The following is a 20780-nucleotide window of genomic DNA, read 5'->3' on the forward strand; positions in this document are numbered from 1 at the left end:
AGGAGTGAGCCAAGGCTGATCAGTTTCCAAAAAGAGGGGTCTGTGGGACTCCGTTTGTGCGGAGGCAACCGGTCTGGAGTCTTCGTGTCGGGGGTGCAACCTACGAGTCCGGCAGCGTTGCAGGGCTTGCAACCTGCTGATAAAATACTTAAGGTATGTGTTTATTTAAGTTCTTCCACTAACTGATAATTTGTTGACTTTGTCGTAGGCGGTTTGTTTAATTGCAAAGTTACGATTTCCAAAGCATCTATTGGGTTTCTACAGACAGGTTTATCAGCGCTAAATCAATAAGCTTCATAAAGGTACTTACTTCAAATATAGTGAGGATGTTAAGATGCGAAATAATGAGTTCCCATTTCTAGTATTGACCTGAGGTATAGCTTCTAGCAAATTCACATATGTGATAGGTGTATACTCGATACTTCAAAAGCTAACTTTACCGAGATGCTATTTCTCAACAACCATGACGAAGAGACCACATAACAGTTACCCTAAGATTCTATAACATTGAAAGTCTGATAGTCTTCATAAATATTTCCTAAGAATGCCTAAGCATAAGTAACTCGTGTATATGGACGACATGAACATTGAGTGTCAGTTTTGTGCGGTGGAACAGGTGAACGACATGGAGATGAAGGGCGTGACGCGGGAGGAGGCGGTGCTGTTCCTGCTGAGCCTGCAGGAGAGGATCGACCTTATTGTCCAGCACTCGCCCGATGAGTATAATGCTGTTGCTAGTGGACAGATGCGTGAGTACACTTCTATAAGATACTTATGTAGGTTCAGTGCAATGGTGGCCTAGTAGTAAAAAGAACCAGCCTTTCAGTAGCTTAGATTCCAGATTATCAGTGTAACTTTTAGAAGTTATTTATATTTTCTGAAACCATTTTTAATGTAAAACCTCAATGTACTATATGCTAAGAAATATACGCTATTCTATTCTATTCTAAATATATCTTTGACACCAATGATTGAGTAAGGGTGAACGAAAACATCTTGAGGAAACCTTTTCTGCATACTAAGAATTTTGTTCCTTTTAGACAAAGGACAGACGAAGATGAGTAACTGGTTGTAAAAATCGTGACGTGATTTTATCCAGAACTTTATCTTCCTGATATTAATGATAACCTTCTATTTTCCAGCGGGCGACTCTTTCCACATAAAGACACATTTCCACTACACGGAGCCGACGGACGGCGAGATGTCGTTCCGATGTGGCGATGTGTTCCACGTTGTTGATACACTACACAACGGCACTGTGGGGGCTTGGCAGGTTTATAGGATAGGTAAGTCGTATTATTGATACACAACATTTAGGTTTAGTTGTTACCTATGGTTCAAACCGCGTTCGGAGGGAACTACTTCCCGCTACTTTCCGTTCTTGGATAAAAAGCCGATATCCTTTCTCAGCATCGAGACTATCTGTGTATTTATTATCAAACATTTAAATCGGTTCACTAATTTTGATGTGAAAGCGCGACAGAAGACAGACTTTCTCATTTATAGTATTGGTAAGAATTAAACCTGAAAGTTAGTAATAGCAATTTTATAAAAATATTGGTATCTATCTATACTATTATGTTTATTTCTAACTAAAAAGCTAATTGAACCTACATCTTGTCTGTAGGTCGTAATAACCAAGAGGTCCAAAAAGGCACAATCCCCAACAAGGCCCGAGCTGAAGAGCTGGCAACAGCGCAGTTCAACGCTACCAAGAAGGAGATGAGCGGCAACGACGGCAAACACAACTTCTTCAGAAGACGTCGGTCTACGCATCGGCGGAGCAAGAGTTTGGGCAAGGTAGGACATCAAATAAATTGATGGCTAATTTTATTTTGTGTTAGCTGTTTCTTGCAGTTTCACCCGCGTCTTGAGGGAACTTCTTCTCTTATCAGGATAACATAGTCAAAGTCAACCGGGGACAGTGTAGCTTGCATTCCGTTTGCAATCTTCTTAATAGAAGATTTTTTAGATTCAGGTTAGGAGTTCAATGCAAACTATAAAATCTTTCCATATTAAAATAGAGAGAATTTACTAATTTTACCTGCAACTTCAGCAACAATATCATCTCCCAAGCCTTTTCCCAACTATGTTGGAGTCGGCTTCAACAACGATATATCTAATAATTAAAAATATTATTTGTGACACAGGAACATTGGGACGAGGTAGTACTATCAGACAGCATCAGCAAGTTCCCGGCATACGAGCGAGTAGTACTGAAGCAGCCTGGCTTTGTTCGACCAGTCATAGTGTTAGGCGCCGTCGCGGATATAGCTAGAGAACGATTGCTGACCGAGAGCCCTGATAAATTCTCCTCACCAAGTAAGTTTATGTTATAATTTAAGTACCTCATACCTTTTCACCGTTTTTAGGTAAACAAATGTTTTGACGATTTGCTTAATTGAAATTATTATGTCATCTATGTAAACAAAAAATTTAATATTGTTTTCTTTGAATGTAGTTTTAGTGTTAACACTAAAATTAAATTTAAATTTAGCAATTAATTCCCTTTTCATAAGTTCTATATTACTTACTTGTATTGTAACTAAAATAATGCAATTTTTTTCACTTAAAACAATCATTTAACTGTTCAAACATGATTTGATAAAAACTATAACCAATGTCTACAAATAAATTCGTTTTGACATGATTTTAACTTTTGTTTAGAAATGGACAGTACTCTAGAAGATACCAAAACGAAGTCCGCCGGTATCATCCGCCTATCAAGCATCAGAACTATCATGGAGAGAGGCAAGCATGCCTTACTGGACATCACACCTAACGCCGTGGACAGACTCAACTACGCCCAGTTCTACCCTATTGTGATATTCCTTAAAGCTGATAACAAACATATCATTAAGCAGCTGAGGGCTGGGTTGCCAAAGTAAGTAGACTACTTTTTAACCAACTTCCCAAAGAAAGAAAGTTCTCAATTCAACCGCATACATATTTTCTTTTCATAGTATTAACCTACTTCAAAAAAGAGAATTATATAAGATATATTTGTCGACTCCACTTAATTTTTCAAAGTTAGATGCTTGTTTGTCGTTTGATAAAGACTATCGATTTGATACTTTGGTTATTGTATCTATATTATTCACAAGAAATAATGATTAATCGACCCTTCTCCAGGTCTGCTCACAAATCGTCAAAGAAGCTTCTAGAACAGTGCCAACACATGGAAAGAGTTTGGGGCCACGTGTTCACTCACACTATCACTCTGAGCGAAGCGAACCAAAACACTTGGTTCAGTAAGCTCATAGACTTGATACAAAGGACACAGCAGCAGCAACTATGGGTGTCTGAGACCAAGGTCAGTATTCTCATTATAACTTTAATGAAAATTATATTGGTATAAGATGTTGATTATTACTTATAATTACATTATTTTCGTATTATCTATATGTAACTTTCCATTTTCTATGGGTTTCATTTCTCAATGTTAACGTTTTCGTCTATTACAACAGTAAACGCATCATGCTTCAAGATGGTTGCTTGGTAAAGGCAATTTGGTGCATTTGGTAAATTATATGTGCTCTCAATGTCTCCTAGTATCTTTATACTTTGTTTAATCAATGTCTAAAATGTAGATACAACTCACACTCGACTAGTGTCTTCATTTAGTTGTATCAACATTTCTATGATCATAAACATTATATATTAACCAATTCGTTTCTGTTCTGTCTTGCGGCGGTGTAGCACGTTGAAATGGTGTCGGACATTTACTTCCCAATTCCTCCTTCGCCGTACCCAGCCTTTTACCCCATCTCCTATCCCTTGAACATGTATCCCCAATCCCCCCAACGTCCCGTCAGTTCACCCCAAAACCTCCCCCCTCTGAACCTTAACCCCAGCACTAAACATCACGACCATCTGTATGACGCTAACAGAAATCATGTAGTACCATACTACTACTCTGAAACTCTAACCCCTTGCATGCCTAACAATGCTTACAGTGTGCCAAATACTTACCCTACTAAAAACAGACATACCTTAGCTAGTTACCCTTACGATGACAGGCAGAATTATTACCAAAGGAAGATTAATCCTAAATTGAAACCTCCTTTGAATGGTAGTCCAGAACTGTCACAGATATTTAACAAAAGCAATGTTTATCCAAGTCAGAGTTTTCGACCTTACAGCGTCTTAGAAACAACTACTAAGTCTCCTCTACAAAATGTTCAAAGACCTTCTTCTGTGGTGCCAATGTCAGATCAATATAGACCCGCTTCGTTTTTCCAAACCGATAATGAAATAAAAAAGACAAACGAAGTACCTGAATGGAAGGCACGGCTTCAAAAAGAGAATCCGAAGCCGTTATTGAAAACATTAGACAGACCGTTGAGGCAAACGTGTAGGATCCCGAATTGTAAATGTAGCGAAAAGCCCACTGGTGATCCGGGGAGGTTTAGCGAAGCGCGAACGTTGCCTAGCCCTGCATTAAGAACTTTGAATAAGTACAGAAACCTGTCTCTTCCAACTTTAAAATTAGAAGAGATAGATAAAATTGAGAATGAAAGTAAATCTGAAGCCGAAAGAGACGTAATTCCTGTCATCAGTAAACCGATATCTGAACAGCATTTAGGGTATGTTTAGACTTAGAGTTAGTACTAACAAAGTAAACCAAAGTTACCATTCTAGTTTTAGCACAAGTATTCATCACTATTTTCTTAGCTTATTATCTGTATATTGGCTGCTTTATCGCTTTATATTAATTTGCTTATATCATTTTTATAATATGTATGTATTTTATTTATTTTAATGATTAGTTTTAGTCCAAGATTTACTGCCAGTGTGTTTTTTTGTAAATTTTGTCACAAGTTTATCAGTGTTAATACCACACGTGTTTTAATAAATCGATATTCAAAATTTTGCTCCCATATATAATCGATTTGGCCCTACGTGAGACACGTTTTAATTTTATTTTTTTAAGTTTCAACAAGAGATTTTGAATATCGATTACCAAGTGTGTAAAACCCCAAAAATACCATTAATCATTCACAGACGCTAAACCCCGTTTTTAGTTTCTGTAATGTGTTATATGCAATCATTCATTTGTCTTGTCTTGTCACCCCATTCCACAACCCACCCTGCCGGACGCTGCGAACCGAAATGGCCGAAAATACGCGAAAATTGGGAATTGACGAAACAGAGGCCAGAGCCATTGTCCGACGACTTTTTGTTCTCAATGTCTTCGAGTACTGAGAATAGACTGTCTTACGCGTCGAGTCCTGAAAGTGACTTGGAAGTGAGTCCGCCGCCTGCGCCGAGACTCGTCAAGTCCTCGTCTGACCCCTCGATAGCTACGACACAAGACAACATGGATCGGGACGACGATATCAACCATATGGCCGATGCTGTGCCACCTCCTTATACGGTTTGTAGATGTTTGTCTTGTCTATTTCTGTGTTATTTATCTTCATCATAGAATACTTCGAACATAAAATCAAAACGGAAAGATGAGAATTTTTTTAGTACCTACTTCAGAATCAAGAAGTCATAATAGTCTTTAAATAAAAACTAACTAAATCCATTTGAAATTAAGAAAGCTTTTTTATATACGTATTTCAACACATCTTCATTAAATAAACAGTCACTCCTAATGCGAAGATAGTACCATGTACTTCTTTAAGTTAGGTACATAATTAGCATGATTTGATCCTATACATATTAATTGTAGTAACTTAAAACACCCAATTGGGCCAACAGCAAGGCGGTTACGGAGACAGCAAGTATGGTTTCTCGGCCACCACGAATGGGGCTCCCACGAACGGCGTGAACCACAACCAGGGCCACAGCATGAGCAACAACGAGGCACCGCCCTACCAGCAGTGCAATCCTATGACGCATTCACCTCCACACTCCCCGCTGTATGGAACCGGTGAGTTCGACAATATTGATGATTTCTGTACATTGATTAGAACAATGGTTTTCAAAATCATGCAGGTGTACACCAGTAAACCACGGTTGACTTACCGGGGGTCCACGAACCACTCCCACTTCAAAACTCTTGGTATCCTGACCACCAACTTTGACTTGTCATGTAGATGTTGACCTATGGCAACTAAGTCTCCCGTGGTGTGGACCACTCAATGCTTAAGCGGTGGTCCACGGAACTTCAGTTTTGCCAAGCCACTGTTGCTGTATAATATTGCAAATTATCAATTTAGTCTAATCAAGCTATCAAGATTTACTTTTAAACTTTGTTGACTTACTCAATCATTCATTAGCTACCCTCGAGGGTCTTACTAGATTAATTTCGCTATACCGATTAATATTATAATGAGGCGTGGTGTCCCGGCAGTACCAGAGCTGCCCCCGCGCAGCACGGCGAGCCGGCCGGCGGGCGGCGTGCTGCTGCCCGCGCCGCCGCCCGCCCGACCGCCGCACAACATGCGACATAACACTCCTGTAAGTATACCATATTATAGTCCCAATAATTCTAATAAGTATTCTTCTGTGGAAAAATTCGAGCCTCTTTTGAAAATTAATATGGCATTATTGCAACACTGGCGCTCACTGGGGAAAGCCTAGGTTCAGCAAAGGACGGCAATATGCCGATATGATGATGATGAATTGGCAAGACTTGAAGAGACCAATATCAAATGAATTTACGCTCCTTTGGAGATTACTGGTTTAAAGTATAATTATGTACAAATACAGCACGAAAGAAAAGCAATCTATTAGCATCTTGCAGCAGCTAACTTTCATTTATTTATGTATATTGACATTATCTATATCGATGACTTTACCCCCAGTATTAACTATTTCTGCAAAAATCGATTAGCGAGTTTTATATATAACTATTTGTTTTCTTAGGGGAACCGTCCAAGTGCTCAAGAGCGTCTGTTTGGTCCTCCTAAGGACGGGGGCAGTGATGAGGCAGCTACGTACACCGCGAGACCGACCAGCATGATCATACAGCCTAGTCAGGGGCAAGGGTCCTTGGATAGGCATCGACATCCTTCTAATCCGGTAAGTGGAACTTGAAATTATGTATAACTGATTCAGATGAAAAAACTGCTGGTTGTGTTTGTGAAAATAACACAATAAAAGATGAAAAGGTCTTTTAACTAAAAAAAATGAAGTAAGAAACAGTCGAGGTTAGCAAAGCGTTCCTAAATTGCCAAAATAGACTTCAACTTCATCGCGAAAATATTACGTCTGCCTAAACCAAAAAAAAGGTTACAGGTACATGTAGCCAAAACAATTAGTATTTAATTTAATTCTAATTAAGAATAGGCATGATGACAAATTTTTAAATTCCTTTGTATGATGTAGGTATACGTCTATTTATTTATATTTAAGTTTTTTTTATCAAATAATTGCATTTTTCTCTGTCCACTTTGAATCCGGCGCGAAAACGCTTGTCAGTGTCATGTCGTCACTTGTGACGTCACGACTGAAATTACAAGACGCAAGTAAACAACGCTCGTGCAATAATTCAGTTTTTTGTGTTATTAAATATGAATTCGAAAGTGCATAGGTGTTGTGGGGTCCCCCAGTGTAAGAACACATCCAAAACAACTCCTGATAAGTTATTTGTGTACGTTCCTCACAATAAAAAATACGAAACAAGTGGCTTAAACTTGCAAGGCGAGATTCAAAAGCAATATTGCCCAGGGTACAACTTTTTTTTTTGTGAAGATCACTTTGATGTAAGTTATTACATAGTTCTCTAGATTCTAGCATAGTTTATAATGTAAATAACTATTTCGAGGTTAGGTTTCATCTCTCATTGTTTTTTAATTAAACTAGTATACTTACATGGAAGTTTTAACATTTCTAAATTCAGCTGAACAAAAATCTTTATTTGATGCCAAAATCTTTCCCAGCATTATGATATCAATTCTAGGCAAATTAGCGCTGTTTGCCTTGATAAATCCGGGCTCCATAACTCGTGTTATAAACAATTAATTAATTAAAAACAAAGATCGCAGTGGAAGTTCACAATAACGAAATGTGACGTTCGCGCGCTTTCGCGCGAGTTGTTTTGAGAAATGACGTCACGAGCTCTGATTGGTGTTCAAGATATCATGGCGGATTGCCTTATTTCGTAATTTTATTTTATAAAAATACATATTAATCACATTATTAACAAAGAAAACAATGCGCGTTTTATATTCCAAGCTTCAAGTTTAATTTAATAAATATATTATTTTAATGATTTTTGATTACTGTCATCATTCCTATTCTTTCTTCGTATCTATAGCAGAGCTCATATGACGGCACTTCATCGTACGACTACAGCGGCGCGTCAAACAACGGCTCGGCAGTAGGCTCGTGTCGACTGCCGCCCAACGCACCTGATGACCTGAAAGTTGCACCTCCTTCCATGTAAGTCGACATAAAATCTGTATTTTTTTACAGTCCCTTTGCAGGATACAGAACTCTTTTGTCTTGCTTTCATACAAAGACGGGATGAGCGTCGATCGTTGGTCGAGGCGGATTTCAGACTAAGCCCAGGTTTCCTCAAAATTATTTCCTTTACATGCACTCAGACATCACAAATTATATAACATAGAATAGTTACATTAGTAGTTAATCAAAGACTCACTGGGCTATCTATCACATTGATTTAACTAAAATTTTTGGTAATACTTGTATAATTGTTGCAGTAAAATGGAACCACCCCCACCTCCGAACCCGACGGCCATGTCCCAGAGCAACATGACGCAGAGTCCACAGAGAAACTCCAACTCGCATGAACACAACTCACTGGATTACAGAAGTCCAGATAATGGATACAGGTCAGTTTCATTTATTATTATTATACCTGCTAAACATACCTAGCTATATAAACTGTAATGCCTCTTTAACCAACTTCAAAACAGGAGGTGCCCACAGTCTGTATGTTTCTATGTGGTCTTTAGCATAGTATTTGGCAGACTTAGGAGAAGGTTTTAGGTACATATATGCATTATTGAAGACGGGTTCTTAAAGGTGTAGATTAAATAATTAAAATTGAAAGAAAATTATAAACCTCAAAATAAGTTACACAATATAGATACACAATGTGCACCAAAAGTTACCTATAGATACTCAATGTGCAAAATCTACAACTACATCTTCTAACAAACTCCGATTCAAAAGTACCATGCTGTGCAAAAGAAAAAAGACAGCACAAAAGCTTTGCCTTAATCCCAAAAAAGGTTGCAGTCAACTGACCGCACCATTGACAAAAGATTTTGGACAATAGAACTAACTTGTGCCTACCTTCGCACTGGTCGATATGTCTTTACAATAACTATTATATTACTAACTTCAGTTTACTTGGTACAATGCGCCTACGCAGCCAGTATTATTCAGTTTGAAAAGGCAGATGTTTTGGTGATGATATTACTAATGTAGTTTTTAGTTAATTTTAAAATATGGTGATACGTTGTGTTGGTAGTTGATGATAAAGAAAGTGGTGCTGTTGAAGTGTGTTTCAAAATGATCAAGTTTAATAAAAAGTGGGTACATCATTTTATCGCCATTTACACTAAGATGTGGTCGCAAAAGCTTTAATGTAACTTTGCTATCACTTAGTGAACCGATTTTTTTTATGAATTTTTAATTATTATCTTTGGAAGTTAGTTTCGGGATTTTACAGGTTTCTTTCAGGGTATAATATCCCCTTATTCATATCTGATATCTATAACCAAATAAATCTTGTCCATTTAACACCATTCTATTCTAAATCAACAAAGATTTTTTGAAAAACGAACTTTAAACAATTGTTCAGCGTCAAAATGCTTGTTTAACTTTGTTTAGATACAAAGTAGATATTTAAGTAGCCACATCAAATTTAATTTTCTGATCCCCCAGGCCGCCAGAATACCGCAGCCCTCAGTCCTCCCGTCCGCCCCCGATGAACGGCAACAGTCCGCACACACCGATGCACGCGCGCGGACCCTCACTGCCCAACGTGCCTACTAATGATCATGCTAAGTACAGGTCTGCTTGTTATATAGAAATTGCAGGTAATTTTTAATATTTGCATGCTAAATAAGGCAGAATATAGCCCAGTGTGCACCACTGTTAAAACTAAACTTTTTCAAAGCAGTGAGGACAAAGGTCTCAGGTAAGAGCGAAACGCTAGTCACCAAAAACTGGTTCTTTGGAAATCAGTGAAGGAGGCCTAGGTTTAGTAGAGGACGTTTAATGTTTGAGATGATGATGATGAGGGTCTGTCTGACCCTCTGACCGACATTCAAGTATCAAGTCATCTTCTGATTGACTTTTAGTAGGTACATATTTGACTGTCCTCGTCCATTATAGGTACCTACCACACTTCGCAAGAAGGGACAAAAACTGCCACACACCACAGACTTCCTAATTTTATAGAGGCGGCAGTATTTTAGAACACAATGGTATAGACCAGCTATACTCAACCTTTTTCTACCCTGGGCCACATAATTGCTACTGTTTAACCTTGCGGGCCGCAGTAATTTACCTACATACCTATGTCACCTACGTCATCAGCGAATAGTCTATCTATGTACCAAATTTCATCAGAATCGATTCAGTGGTTTATTCACGAAAGCGTAACAGACAGACTGGGTTTCTTTCGCATTTGTTACTAGTGATGAAGCAAAGATTATGCGACAGTTAAATAAAACTATATAATAAAAAAATTAGCATTTATTTCTGTCATAACAATTAATGTGATTTTTGACATTGTAACAAATTTTTGACAATTTTTGATAAATCAGGCACATAGTTACTGCATGCTACTCTCAAGACGTCGTCTAGGTGCGAATCGGTAAGCCGAGATCTGTAGACATTTTTTGCATATTTCATTTTTGAATATGAGGATTCACATAGGTAAGTTGATGCAAACAATGTCAAGAGTAAATTTGCGCAATTTTTTAACGTTTCATAGCTATCCGGTACTAATTTCCAAAATTCTTCATATTGATGTGTCTCTCTTTTCTCTTTAAAAATCGCCTCCAGATTCGTATCATTTTTTAAATCAATCAGCTCATCAGATAATTTTACATTATCAAAACCCAATAATGCAAGCTCTGTGGTAGTGGCTACTTCTAAATGCCAAGGATTTTCAATTAAAAGAAGACATTTCTTTATTTTACGTAAATCCTGAAATCTCTTCTGAAATTCGTTGCTTAATGAAAATAAGTAATTAGAAATATAAACCAGATTTTCTGGGGAAACCTTAATTCCATCCTGTTGAGCTTTTATCAATGTTGGAAAATTATTAAGATTTTCATGTTTTATTTCTTCGATATACATATGAAGTTTGTCTTCGAAAGCAAACACTTTACTTGCCATTTGAGAAATAAGTTTATGCTCACCTTGTAATCGACGATTAAGTTCACCAAGTTTTTCTGTTATATCGCAAAGAAACGCTAAAAGACACCACCAACTGTCTTGCTCAAGTTCTTTATAAACTTTATTATTTTGTTGTAGAAATAATATTATTTCGTGCCTTAAAGCGTAAAACCGTTCTACAACTTTTGTCCTACTCAGCCATCGCACTCCGGTATGTAGAAGAACATCGCCATACTCACTATTTAATTCTTGTAACATGCTCTTGAATTTTCTATGGTTCAGTTCTCGTGCTCTAATAAAATTGACGATATTTACAACGGTTTTCATTACGGCGTCAATTTCTGGCACAGTAGTACGTGCTGCGAGGTTTTCTTGATGTATGATACAGTGAAATGATAGAAGATTTTTAAGGTCATATTTTTTTTTCAATAGTGAAATAAACCCAACGTCGCTTCCAGTCATAGATGGGCATCCATCGGTGCAAACACTTACCATTTTTTTGATATCAATGTTATTTTTATCCATAAAAGTACAAATAGTATCAATATAATCAATTCCTCTGGTTTGACCTTTCATGGGCAGAAACTTCAGAAAATCTTCTCGAACGATACTCTGTTCCGTACAGTACCGTACAAAAACTGAGCATTGTGACGTCGAGGAGACATCGGTGCTCGAATCAAATGCCAAGCTGAAATATTTACAATTCTTCAAGTCATCTATGATACGGTCAGAAATATGCTTCGAAATATCTTCAATTCGCCTGACGCAGGTAGAATCTGAGAGCTGTAGTTGCCTGATTTGCGATATTATCTGCGTTTTATTACTAAATTTGTCAAATAATATATTTGAAGCGTTTATAAAACACTCTTTCACTATCTCAGCGTCAGTAAATGGTTTCATATGTTTTCCTAGTAAGTAACAAATTTCGTAGGACGCTCTTGTCACCGCTGTATCTTGTGACATTGAGACTGCCATAATATTCTGCTGTTGCTGCAATGACCTTTTGAAGGAGTGCAACTTTTCTTTTCGCAATGCAGACCCAACTGGAAAACTATTGCTGAACATCTTATGTTTTGTAGTGTAGTGTCGCATAATATTATATTTTTTTAATATCACACTTTCGCGGCATATTAAACATGTTGCCGAACCGTTTTTGTTCAAAACAACAAAATATTCCTCTTCCCAATTGTCTTGAAATAATCTATTTTCGTCAGAAATTTTACGTTTGCTCTTTGAAGATACACCAGCCATTTTGATTAAATGTTCGTCACAAATAACGTAAAAACTAATTATCAGCCGTAACGTAAGGTAACCGTGACTTTTACTACGTTCGAAAAACTATTGTTTCAAGCGCAGCGCATATCTGACCGATGATGAGTGACAGACGACGCGCGGGATCGGGCGCGCGTGCGGCAGGGGCGGGGGCAGGGCGATGTCGCTTGGCTCAGCGGTCTCACTGTCGCACTCATCGGTTCCCGCACGCACGCCACAGAAAATACATTTTTAACTCCGAGCGCACTCAAGTGTGATCTGTGTGTACGCATTAAGGGAGAAAACATGAGTAAATGCGTGAATTAATAAATACGTTAATTTTACGTAATTTTGGGCCCTTAACGTGGCTTGGGCCGCAAAAAAAAGCGCAGCGGGCCGCAGGCGGCCCGCGGGCCGCTGGTTGAGTATGGCTGGTATAGACTGTTTTTTTTTTTTTTGTAAATTTATATGTTTCTCGACCAATTACAGTGATCGATTTCTCATCAGAACTTAAAACGTTTTATTTGGATATGTTTTTTTTTTGCATGTACAGTGGGCGCACAAACTCGGCATCTCAAGCGGACTACAGCGGTCGCGGCGGAGCGCCCGTCCCGCCGTACAAGCCGGTGCCGCCGCCCAAGCCCAAGCACTACCGCCCGCCAGACAACTCGCACCATCCTAGGAATGGGGTAAGATAATACGTGCTGTTTTTTTTGTAGTTCGAAATTTTGGTGTGACATTATTTGTTAATATTATTTTGTAGTTTGAAATTTTATTGTGTATTTTATATGTCGTGACACCAGAAAGACATGGTAGAAAATCTTGAGTGGAAAAATAATAGATACTTATTATAGTTACGCATGTTTTTTTTTTTATCACCAATCAAAACTTCAATACTGTCCTACTGTCAAAACCTTTCACAACGAAAATCCCCACATACACGCACACTTCACTAACACCCCCGTCCCCCACAGAGCATGGAGCCGCCCCCACCGTCAGGCCCCCCGGGCCCCCGACCCGCAGCCCCAGGCGGGTACCCGGGTGCTCCTCACTACTCGCACCAGCACTCGCACTCGCAGCCCGCGCACAGGCCGCACAACCATAATAATTATCAACAGGTAATGTACACCACTACAGCACAATTAACTTGCTAATAATAATTAATTAAGTACCTAATTCAAAAACTTTTCTTGAAAAATAAATTAAATAGGTTTGCACTTTCTATAAAAAAGCCCAACTAAAATGTCACTTGGCATGTCTATTGCTTCGTAACTCTGGAATTTGGCATGTCCCTATTTAAAACTTTTTTTGATGTTTTCACGCCGTATGGTAAAACTTGGCTGAGCTTTTTATTCTAAAACATGTTGTATACAAAATAAAATTCCGTCTAGTCTGTTAGAAAGAAAAAACAATGACTTGTAAGTTCTTTAGTAGTCAATAGAAGTACTTTGGTCCTAATCGGTTAATATAATTACAGCAAAACATGTACGGAGGTCAGATGCCGCCGCAGTCACCGCCCTACTCGGGGCCTCCGTCACACCACAGAGCTATCAACCTACCACACAACCCACATCTCATAGGTAAGTCCACACTTGAAAACATACATAGATCACTATAAGTACTCATGTACATTTATTATAATGAGAAAGAGACACACGATGGTTGATCTAGGACATATTACAAGTTATCTAATTTATCAAAAGCATTAAGGCGAGCTTTCGCTGACCACTACTCAAGTTACTCACTTGTTAGACTAAATTCTAGGCTCTCTAGTCAATGTTGTACTTTTTTTCTAAGTTTAAAGTGTCCCAAAATTGGTCACCAATCAATTTCGTTACTATGGTAATAACGGATATATTTCCAAGGACATTCTTTGTTATTATTTACAATCCAACCTGTCTTTCCGGACATCGGAAATATATTTTATCTGCAATTTGTTTCAATTGTCTACAACTGTTCCAGATTTAGCAGGTAGTAGAGAGCAACGTGGATCAGCGTTCGAGCTTTACAGGAAACCTCAACATATGCACAATTTAAGGTAAGCCACAACATCATCTGCGTGAATTACACTATCAATCCCAAAAATACATTATTACAATCTCACAAAACATGTCCAGACAGTCAAGAATTTCTTTAAAAAAATGCATGTTTTTATTTTCAAGTCTTATGAACTTCATTTCTTAAGAATCGTCAGCCCCTGTACAATTTGCTCTAACATGCAAACACCAATCGCTTCACAGTCGACTAACATTGTCTTGTCGGGCCACAGTATTAGCTATGGTATTGTATGTGGTATATAAACAGTTATACATATATTTTGTAACATATATCTCTATATCGGGGCGTTAGTCTGTAAATTGTAATAACATTGTAATCTATTAGATATTTAGCTGTTTGTTTCGGAACAAACTATTGGCAGTGCGTGTCTGCATTTTAGTGCAACTTGATTGTGTTATAAAAGCATATTGAATTAAGTTCTTTTTCTCTTTCACTACTTTTATATAATTCAATATGTATTCCTCAACTCTTTTTATTTAGATCTTCTAATTTCATGTACTTTCCAATTTCATGATCATTTACATTCATCAAAGGATTATCTTCTGTAACATGCCATATATCTATGAAATATTTGTATTAATGTTTCTTTGAAATTTCCAGATCATTATTTCAATATGCTTTTTTTAGAATCACAAAATTCATATTTTGAAAATTGTCATGCTCATTGGGACATTTCAGAGATTTCAATATTGTTCCGTTATTAGTTTCATTTTCGATACTCTTGTGCTCACTTCATGTTGAATAATCTGATATGTCCTATTATCTATCATTAAGTAACTAAGAGGGTGTTTGGTTGTGGGTGTCCGCAGTTCATCAGATGCCATGAACTCGAGTGTGGAGCGCGACGAGACGTTCTCACCAAAAACTAAAAAGAAATTATCTAAAAAACCATCGTTCATTAAAAACGCCGTCCTCGATCTATTCCGTTCGAAAACGAAAAATTCACAAAAGGTGTCTCGACAGAAGTCACTGTGCGAAAGTGACTTGCAACAGAGACAGAACATGCCTCAGATGCCGATGTTAAGACGAGAGAGGTCTGACCTCAGCGATATGAGCATACACATGAGAAACCAACAAATTAGAAATCAGATGTTGCAACGTAGCAACTCATCTTCTTGTGAAAAGCCAGTATTGAAGCCAATTCTGAAACGGCAGAGTTCGTTTTGTGATGAAAGAAACGGATCTATCTGTACCGTCAGAGATTATGATGCTAAACCGGTCATGAAAAGCCTGCGAAGGCAAAATTCCATGTGTGACATAGAAACAGAACCGAAAGTTACCCCGCTGTTGCGTAGACAGAATTCTCTCATAGAGTATAATAGGAGAGGCATCTACGGACAGACGTCCAGCTTTAATATGATAACCAAAATAGACCCCATCTACCAAAGACAACAACAAGTTAAACACGAACCATTTCACCCCACACAACCGTTACCTCCAGAACCGTTATACCAAAGCAAGGATCATATTGTTTATGATCCTATTCCTAAACCTCGAAGGACCTATACTTCAGTGTATGACACTTCTACAGAAACCCCTTATGCCAGTCGATCTGAAATGTCTAACCAGAGTTTTGAGAATCCTTACGGAAACAGGCATACTATGCAAATGCCAATTATGGATTCGCCTTATGCTACCAGGGCTGAATGTATAAGAGAAAGTCCGTATGCAACTACAGCAGAGTGTGTTAGAGAAAATCCGTATGCAACTAGAGCAGAATGTGTTCGAGAAAGTCCGTATGCAACTAAAGCAGAATGTGTTCGAGAAAGTCCTTATGCTACAAGAGCTGAGTGCATTCGAGAGAGTCCGTACGCTACCAGGGCAGATTGCGTTAGAGAGAGCCCTTATGCTACAAGAGAAGAATGTATCAGAGAAAGCCCATATGCAACTAGAAGTGAAATAATGGGAGAAAGTATGTACACAAACAAACAAGACATATCAAAGCAATCCGATTCTTTTTACAGTGAATCTCCGTATTCTAGTAAAGAGCAAATGTTACGAACGAGGCTAACACCAGACAGTCCATACGCGACTAAAGAAGAAATGTTACGACAGAGATTTTCCGAATCTCCTTACAGCACAAAAGAAGAAATGCTGAAACAGAGAATGGAAAGTTCTAAGGAACCCATTTACGGAAAGAGGACATACGAGCCACCACCTGTCACGTCTTGGAATGAGAATCATTATGGTGTAAGGCCAGACAGAAGATTACAAACACCCGTGAATTTTCCCGGGAGAGTGTCACCTATGAGCAAATGTATGAGTGAGCCTCCATATGCCACACGAACAGAAATGATGGCCCGACTTGGTCAAACCGAGTCACCATATGCTACAAGAGCTGAAGTTAAATCTAGTTGCTCTGACACACAATACAGCACTCGCCACGAAATGATGGATATGAGACCTGACGTAAGACCTGCCTCCGCAGAGTGTACTTACGTATCAAAACAAGAAATTTTATCCCAGAAAGCAGCGCTACTCGCTAAAAAAGAATCAAGTTATGGCATACGACTAGAAGAAAAACTTGAAATAATAAAACAAAGGAATCAGGCAAAGAAAGAAATGATTTATCAAACTAGAAAGGAAGCTAACGAAAGTGATTCGGTAAAGATAAGAGAACCTCTCTATGTGTCGAAAAGAGATTTGAAAGAGAGTGTCATATACGAGTCTCATCAGGAAACAAAGGAAGTGACACAAACTGAAGAACAAGATAGTGCTAGCAGCAGTAGTGCTAGAAGTAGCCCTTACGAGCTTGGTCATGCTAATCACTTATCTCGTAGAGAGCCTGTATATCAGACCAAGGCGGAGGCAGAGGGAGGCAAAGAAAGTGAAACATTCCAAGAAATAGACTTTTCGAAACTCCGTCTAACGGAATCAAAAACAGATGCGGAGAAACAAAAATCTAAAAATATCGAAACCAGCATTTTGAAAGGTGAACCGATGTATGCCCCTAGGTTGCATGGAAAGGCTGATCACATTTCTAACGCTCTCAAGGTGACCACTGTTCCTGTACCTTATGAATCGACTACATCTATGGAAACGCATTATGCATCAGAGTGTAGTATGAACTTTGAGAACAAACCTCAAAGCACTCCCTACACGTCACAAGATTTACAAGATCGAACAAATAAGCCTAGCAGAAGTGTGACATTCTGCGAACAGATATTGGAAAAGAGTGCAGAGACCAGTGCAGAAAATTCACAAAATATGTCTTCCAGTCAGAATGAAACTACTGTGATTCAGCAGAACACTACAGTAATACCTTCAACATCTGATGCTAATGACTCTGGTACTAGCAAACCGGCAGAAGTGGAGCCAGACGGACCACATACAACTTGGGGAATATTTGATAGCGAAGGAGGGGTGCTAGAAGATAGACAATGGGGTGTATCATTAATAATACCGCCAAAAGCAATAGCTCCGGGAATCAAGCAAAAGATCTATTTTACGGTGTCAGACCCGCGACTCAGCCAGCGAGTGGGGGGACCTCCCATCGATATGGACAATGGTAAAAGCTTTTGTAACGAAGCACGCGTTAAAACCTTGTAGTGTCGTAGTCTGCACATACTAATTGGCATTTAATATTTGCGAATGGATTGGAATCTGGAAATATTGCACAAAGACTGGGAATTGTATTTGCTGTTCGAAATTTTTGTCTCGAATGTTAGATTCGATGTTTTGGATTTTATACACGATTAATGTTTTCTTATGTATATTTAAATATTTATTGCACGATATTGCATGAAGGGCATTCGTGTGTATCAAGCCTGTACTAAACTTAGTATCTTCTTAATATTTGTCGGTTAGTGGTTTAGCTAGAATAGTATTAACCTTTGTACCAAACCCTTATAATTTTCATAGAAATGTATATATATAATGTATTCATGCACACTAGTTTTTAGCTTCAATACCACATCACATTCATCAAATATTTTATATGAACTAACTTATAAGACTAATATTGGTTGTATGAATCATATTGCATTTGTATTTGCGCAGTTTCTGCAACACAATACACTCGTACTTAGAAATCGAAGAGCGAAGACGTCGACTGTGCTACTTACATCCATCGTCATAGTATGTTTGAACTCAACTTTGATGATATTTGTGCACTGTACAATATGTTCAATGACGTCTACTTTGTTTGTTTCAAAATTTTCGCTGTATTCGTCTTCATCTCTTATAATTCGACCTACTTAAGGTTTATTAAATCTTCAGAAAATATATTTATGATTTCTAACTCCATTACTATCGTGTCTTGCTTTTCGCCTTTTTGTCATGCCTCGCTTGCTTACTAACTGCATTAATGTGTTGCGATTTGTGTTTGTGTGTTCAACTCGATGTCGTGATTATTTCTACTACCCAACACAGCCTAAGCGGCCAATTTATAAACCCTTGCACAAATTTCAAAACCAAATCTAAAATAAACAAAAAAAAATAACTGTTTCTTAACTAGCTTCAGAAATAAATAATAAAAAAAACTTAAATCTGTAAATTGCAATCCTTACACTTAGCACATTTAAATCTCTAATTTCACTAAAGCACCCATTTGTCTTAATTCTTTGCGATATATTAAACTGTGTTCCAATAACAGGTGAAGCGATGCTGTCCCCACTAGTGATGTGCGGGCCTCAAGGCCTCGTGTTTCTGAGGCCTGTGACGCTCCGGCTGCCTCATTGTGCGAACGCTGTGCCCTCACTAGGCCTCACGATCAAGGCCACTGACACTGAAGCCCATCTCAGCACAGATTGGGACCAAATACACCTCCCTGCGACAACCACTTTGAATACTGTTGCTGTGAAAGTTGATCACTTTTAGACGTTTGAAATTTTGAGTCTTACATCATCCGTATTGCATTTGAAATGTTGCATTTTCGTGTCGATGCTTCCATTTAAAGTATATTTTGTTATATTAGTCTGAAAACTTACTAAAAGTGAACTGTTTTCAGTACAAAGTGGTTGTTGATTTATAGTATTAAAATTTGCTTTTTATTATGTTTGGCATACCCACCTATATCTATCAGCCTTATTTTAGTAGTGGTGCTAAAGTATCGTAATGTTATCATTTACTTTTTGAGGTCTATCGCCAATGTTGAAATGTAACTTCTATAGATAATATCATAAGTCGTATATCGTCTAGTTCAACGTAGATATAGACTTTTATTCATAGAATTTTAAAAATACATTTAGATCACGTTATACATTAATGCTTGAATACTTTTCATTACAATTTTAAGCTGTCCTCAACCGTGTCTCGTAGCAAACAAAAGACCGCTTAAAGTTAATCAAGTATTCGGTTCTATTTACATAAGTTGTGATTTCTCAGTGGCGCTAGGCCTCGTCAAAATAGACTATATTACTGAATCTCTTAATGTAGAGCTTGATTCGTAAGAGTGATATTGTGTGAAAGACTTATATTATGGAACGATGAATTTAGAAAGGACGTATGTACAGAGTTAGGTGACTTTCAATAATGTGCTCTAGCTTAGCGACATAAGGAGCATTGTGGCGAATCACCGTCAACATACAACTTTATGATTTTGATTTTAAGAGGCCTTACCATACCGTAAGTCTATTTAGTAGGTTTAAAATGTTTATACATATATTGTACCTAATATTATTATTTAATAATCAGTTATTAATAAAGCAATTAATTTTGTATCGGATTGTTAGAATTTAAAATTTATTTTTTTTGTATTTTGGCTTCCGTTGTTTGTAATGATTTTAAAGCTATTGGTTCATTTAAAGTCTTGTATCCCTCGCCATTTAAAATTTCGACGAAGTTGCTTAGTTTAGGCAGCTGAATGGAAAAGTAGCTTTAATTTTAAAATTTGCTAAAGTACTTTAAACCTTATGCTCATGCGAATAAGAGTCAACTATGATTGTATTGGTCTTCTTTCCAACACACTGTATATTTCTTGTTATTAGTGATAACGATGAGTTTACCTTTGACATGATAATTAAATTTTATATGTAATGAAAAATATATACTGTTTCATTTCACAACATTTAAACCTACCTACCGATATCTCAGAATATTTTAAAAAAATATAAAATTACCACTTTCCTTATTAATGAAAAGATTGGTAGAAACATTTACTATGCAGCCAGTCGCTGCTTCGATTCCTACTCATTATTCACATCAATTATCATACGAACAGAATTTCTCACACTTAAGCCTAAATCTTTAACAAACTA

General features: G+C 37.8%; 1 protein-coding gene across 9 annotated transcripts in view; it reads left to right on the forward strand.

Moving 5' to 3' along the window:
• Nucleotides 1-20568, forward strand: part of LOC124640611 (tight junction protein ZO-1) — a 124305-nt gene extending 103737 nt beyond the window's left edge. For 4 of the 9 annotated variants that reach the window (XM_047178452.1, XM_047178456.1, XM_047178458.1 and 1 more), the window contains 20 exons: nucleotides 3-153; nucleotides 599-749; nucleotides 1143-1286; nucleotides 1628-1800; nucleotides 2151-2322; nucleotides 2668-2884; nucleotides 3133-3313; nucleotides 5153-5377; nucleotides 5710-5881; nucleotides 6305-6411; nucleotides 6820-6975; nucleotides 8213-8337; nucleotides 8619-8750; nucleotides 9811-9939; nucleotides 13079-13214; nucleotides 13500-13643; nucleotides 14003-14105; nucleotides 14488-14563; nucleotides 15393-18091; nucleotides 19178-20568. In XM_047178452.1, coding sequence (XP_047034408.1) covers nucleotides 3-153; nucleotides 599-749; nucleotides 1143-1286; nucleotides 1628-1800; nucleotides 2151-2322; nucleotides 2668-2884; nucleotides 3133-3313; nucleotides 5153-5377; nucleotides 5710-5881; nucleotides 6305-6411; nucleotides 6820-6975; nucleotides 8213-8337; nucleotides 8619-8750; nucleotides 9811-9939; nucleotides 13079-13214; nucleotides 13500-13643; nucleotides 14003-14105; nucleotides 14488-14563; nucleotides 15393-18091; nucleotides 19178-19401 — 5617 coding nt within the window. In that variant the 3' untranslated portion in view covers nucleotides 19402-20568. Of the gene's footprint in view, nucleotides 1-2; nucleotides 154-598; nucleotides 750-1142; nucleotides 1287-1627; nucleotides 1801-2150; nucleotides 2323-2667; nucleotides 2885-3132; nucleotides 3314-5152; nucleotides 5378-5709; nucleotides 5882-6304; nucleotides 6412-6819; nucleotides 6976-8212; nucleotides 8338-8618; nucleotides 8751-9810; nucleotides 9940-13078; nucleotides 13215-13499; nucleotides 13644-14002; nucleotides 14106-14487; nucleotides 14564-15392; nucleotides 18092-18582; nucleotides 18661-19177 lie in introns of all 9 variants that reach the window. The other 5 variants (XM_047178453.1, XM_047178454.1, XM_047178455.1 and 2 more) reach the window with 5 other exon arrangements.
• Nucleotides 20569-20780: the final 212 nt, after the last annotated feature.

The sequence above is a fragment of the Helicoverpa zea genome, chromosome 21 (assembly GCF_022581195.2).
Source record: "Helicoverpa zea isolate HzStark_Cry1AcR chromosome 21, ilHelZeax1.1, whole genome shotgun sequence".
Lineage (NCBI taxonomy): Eukaryota > Metazoa > Arthropoda > Insecta > Lepidoptera > Noctuidae > Helicoverpa > Helicoverpa zea.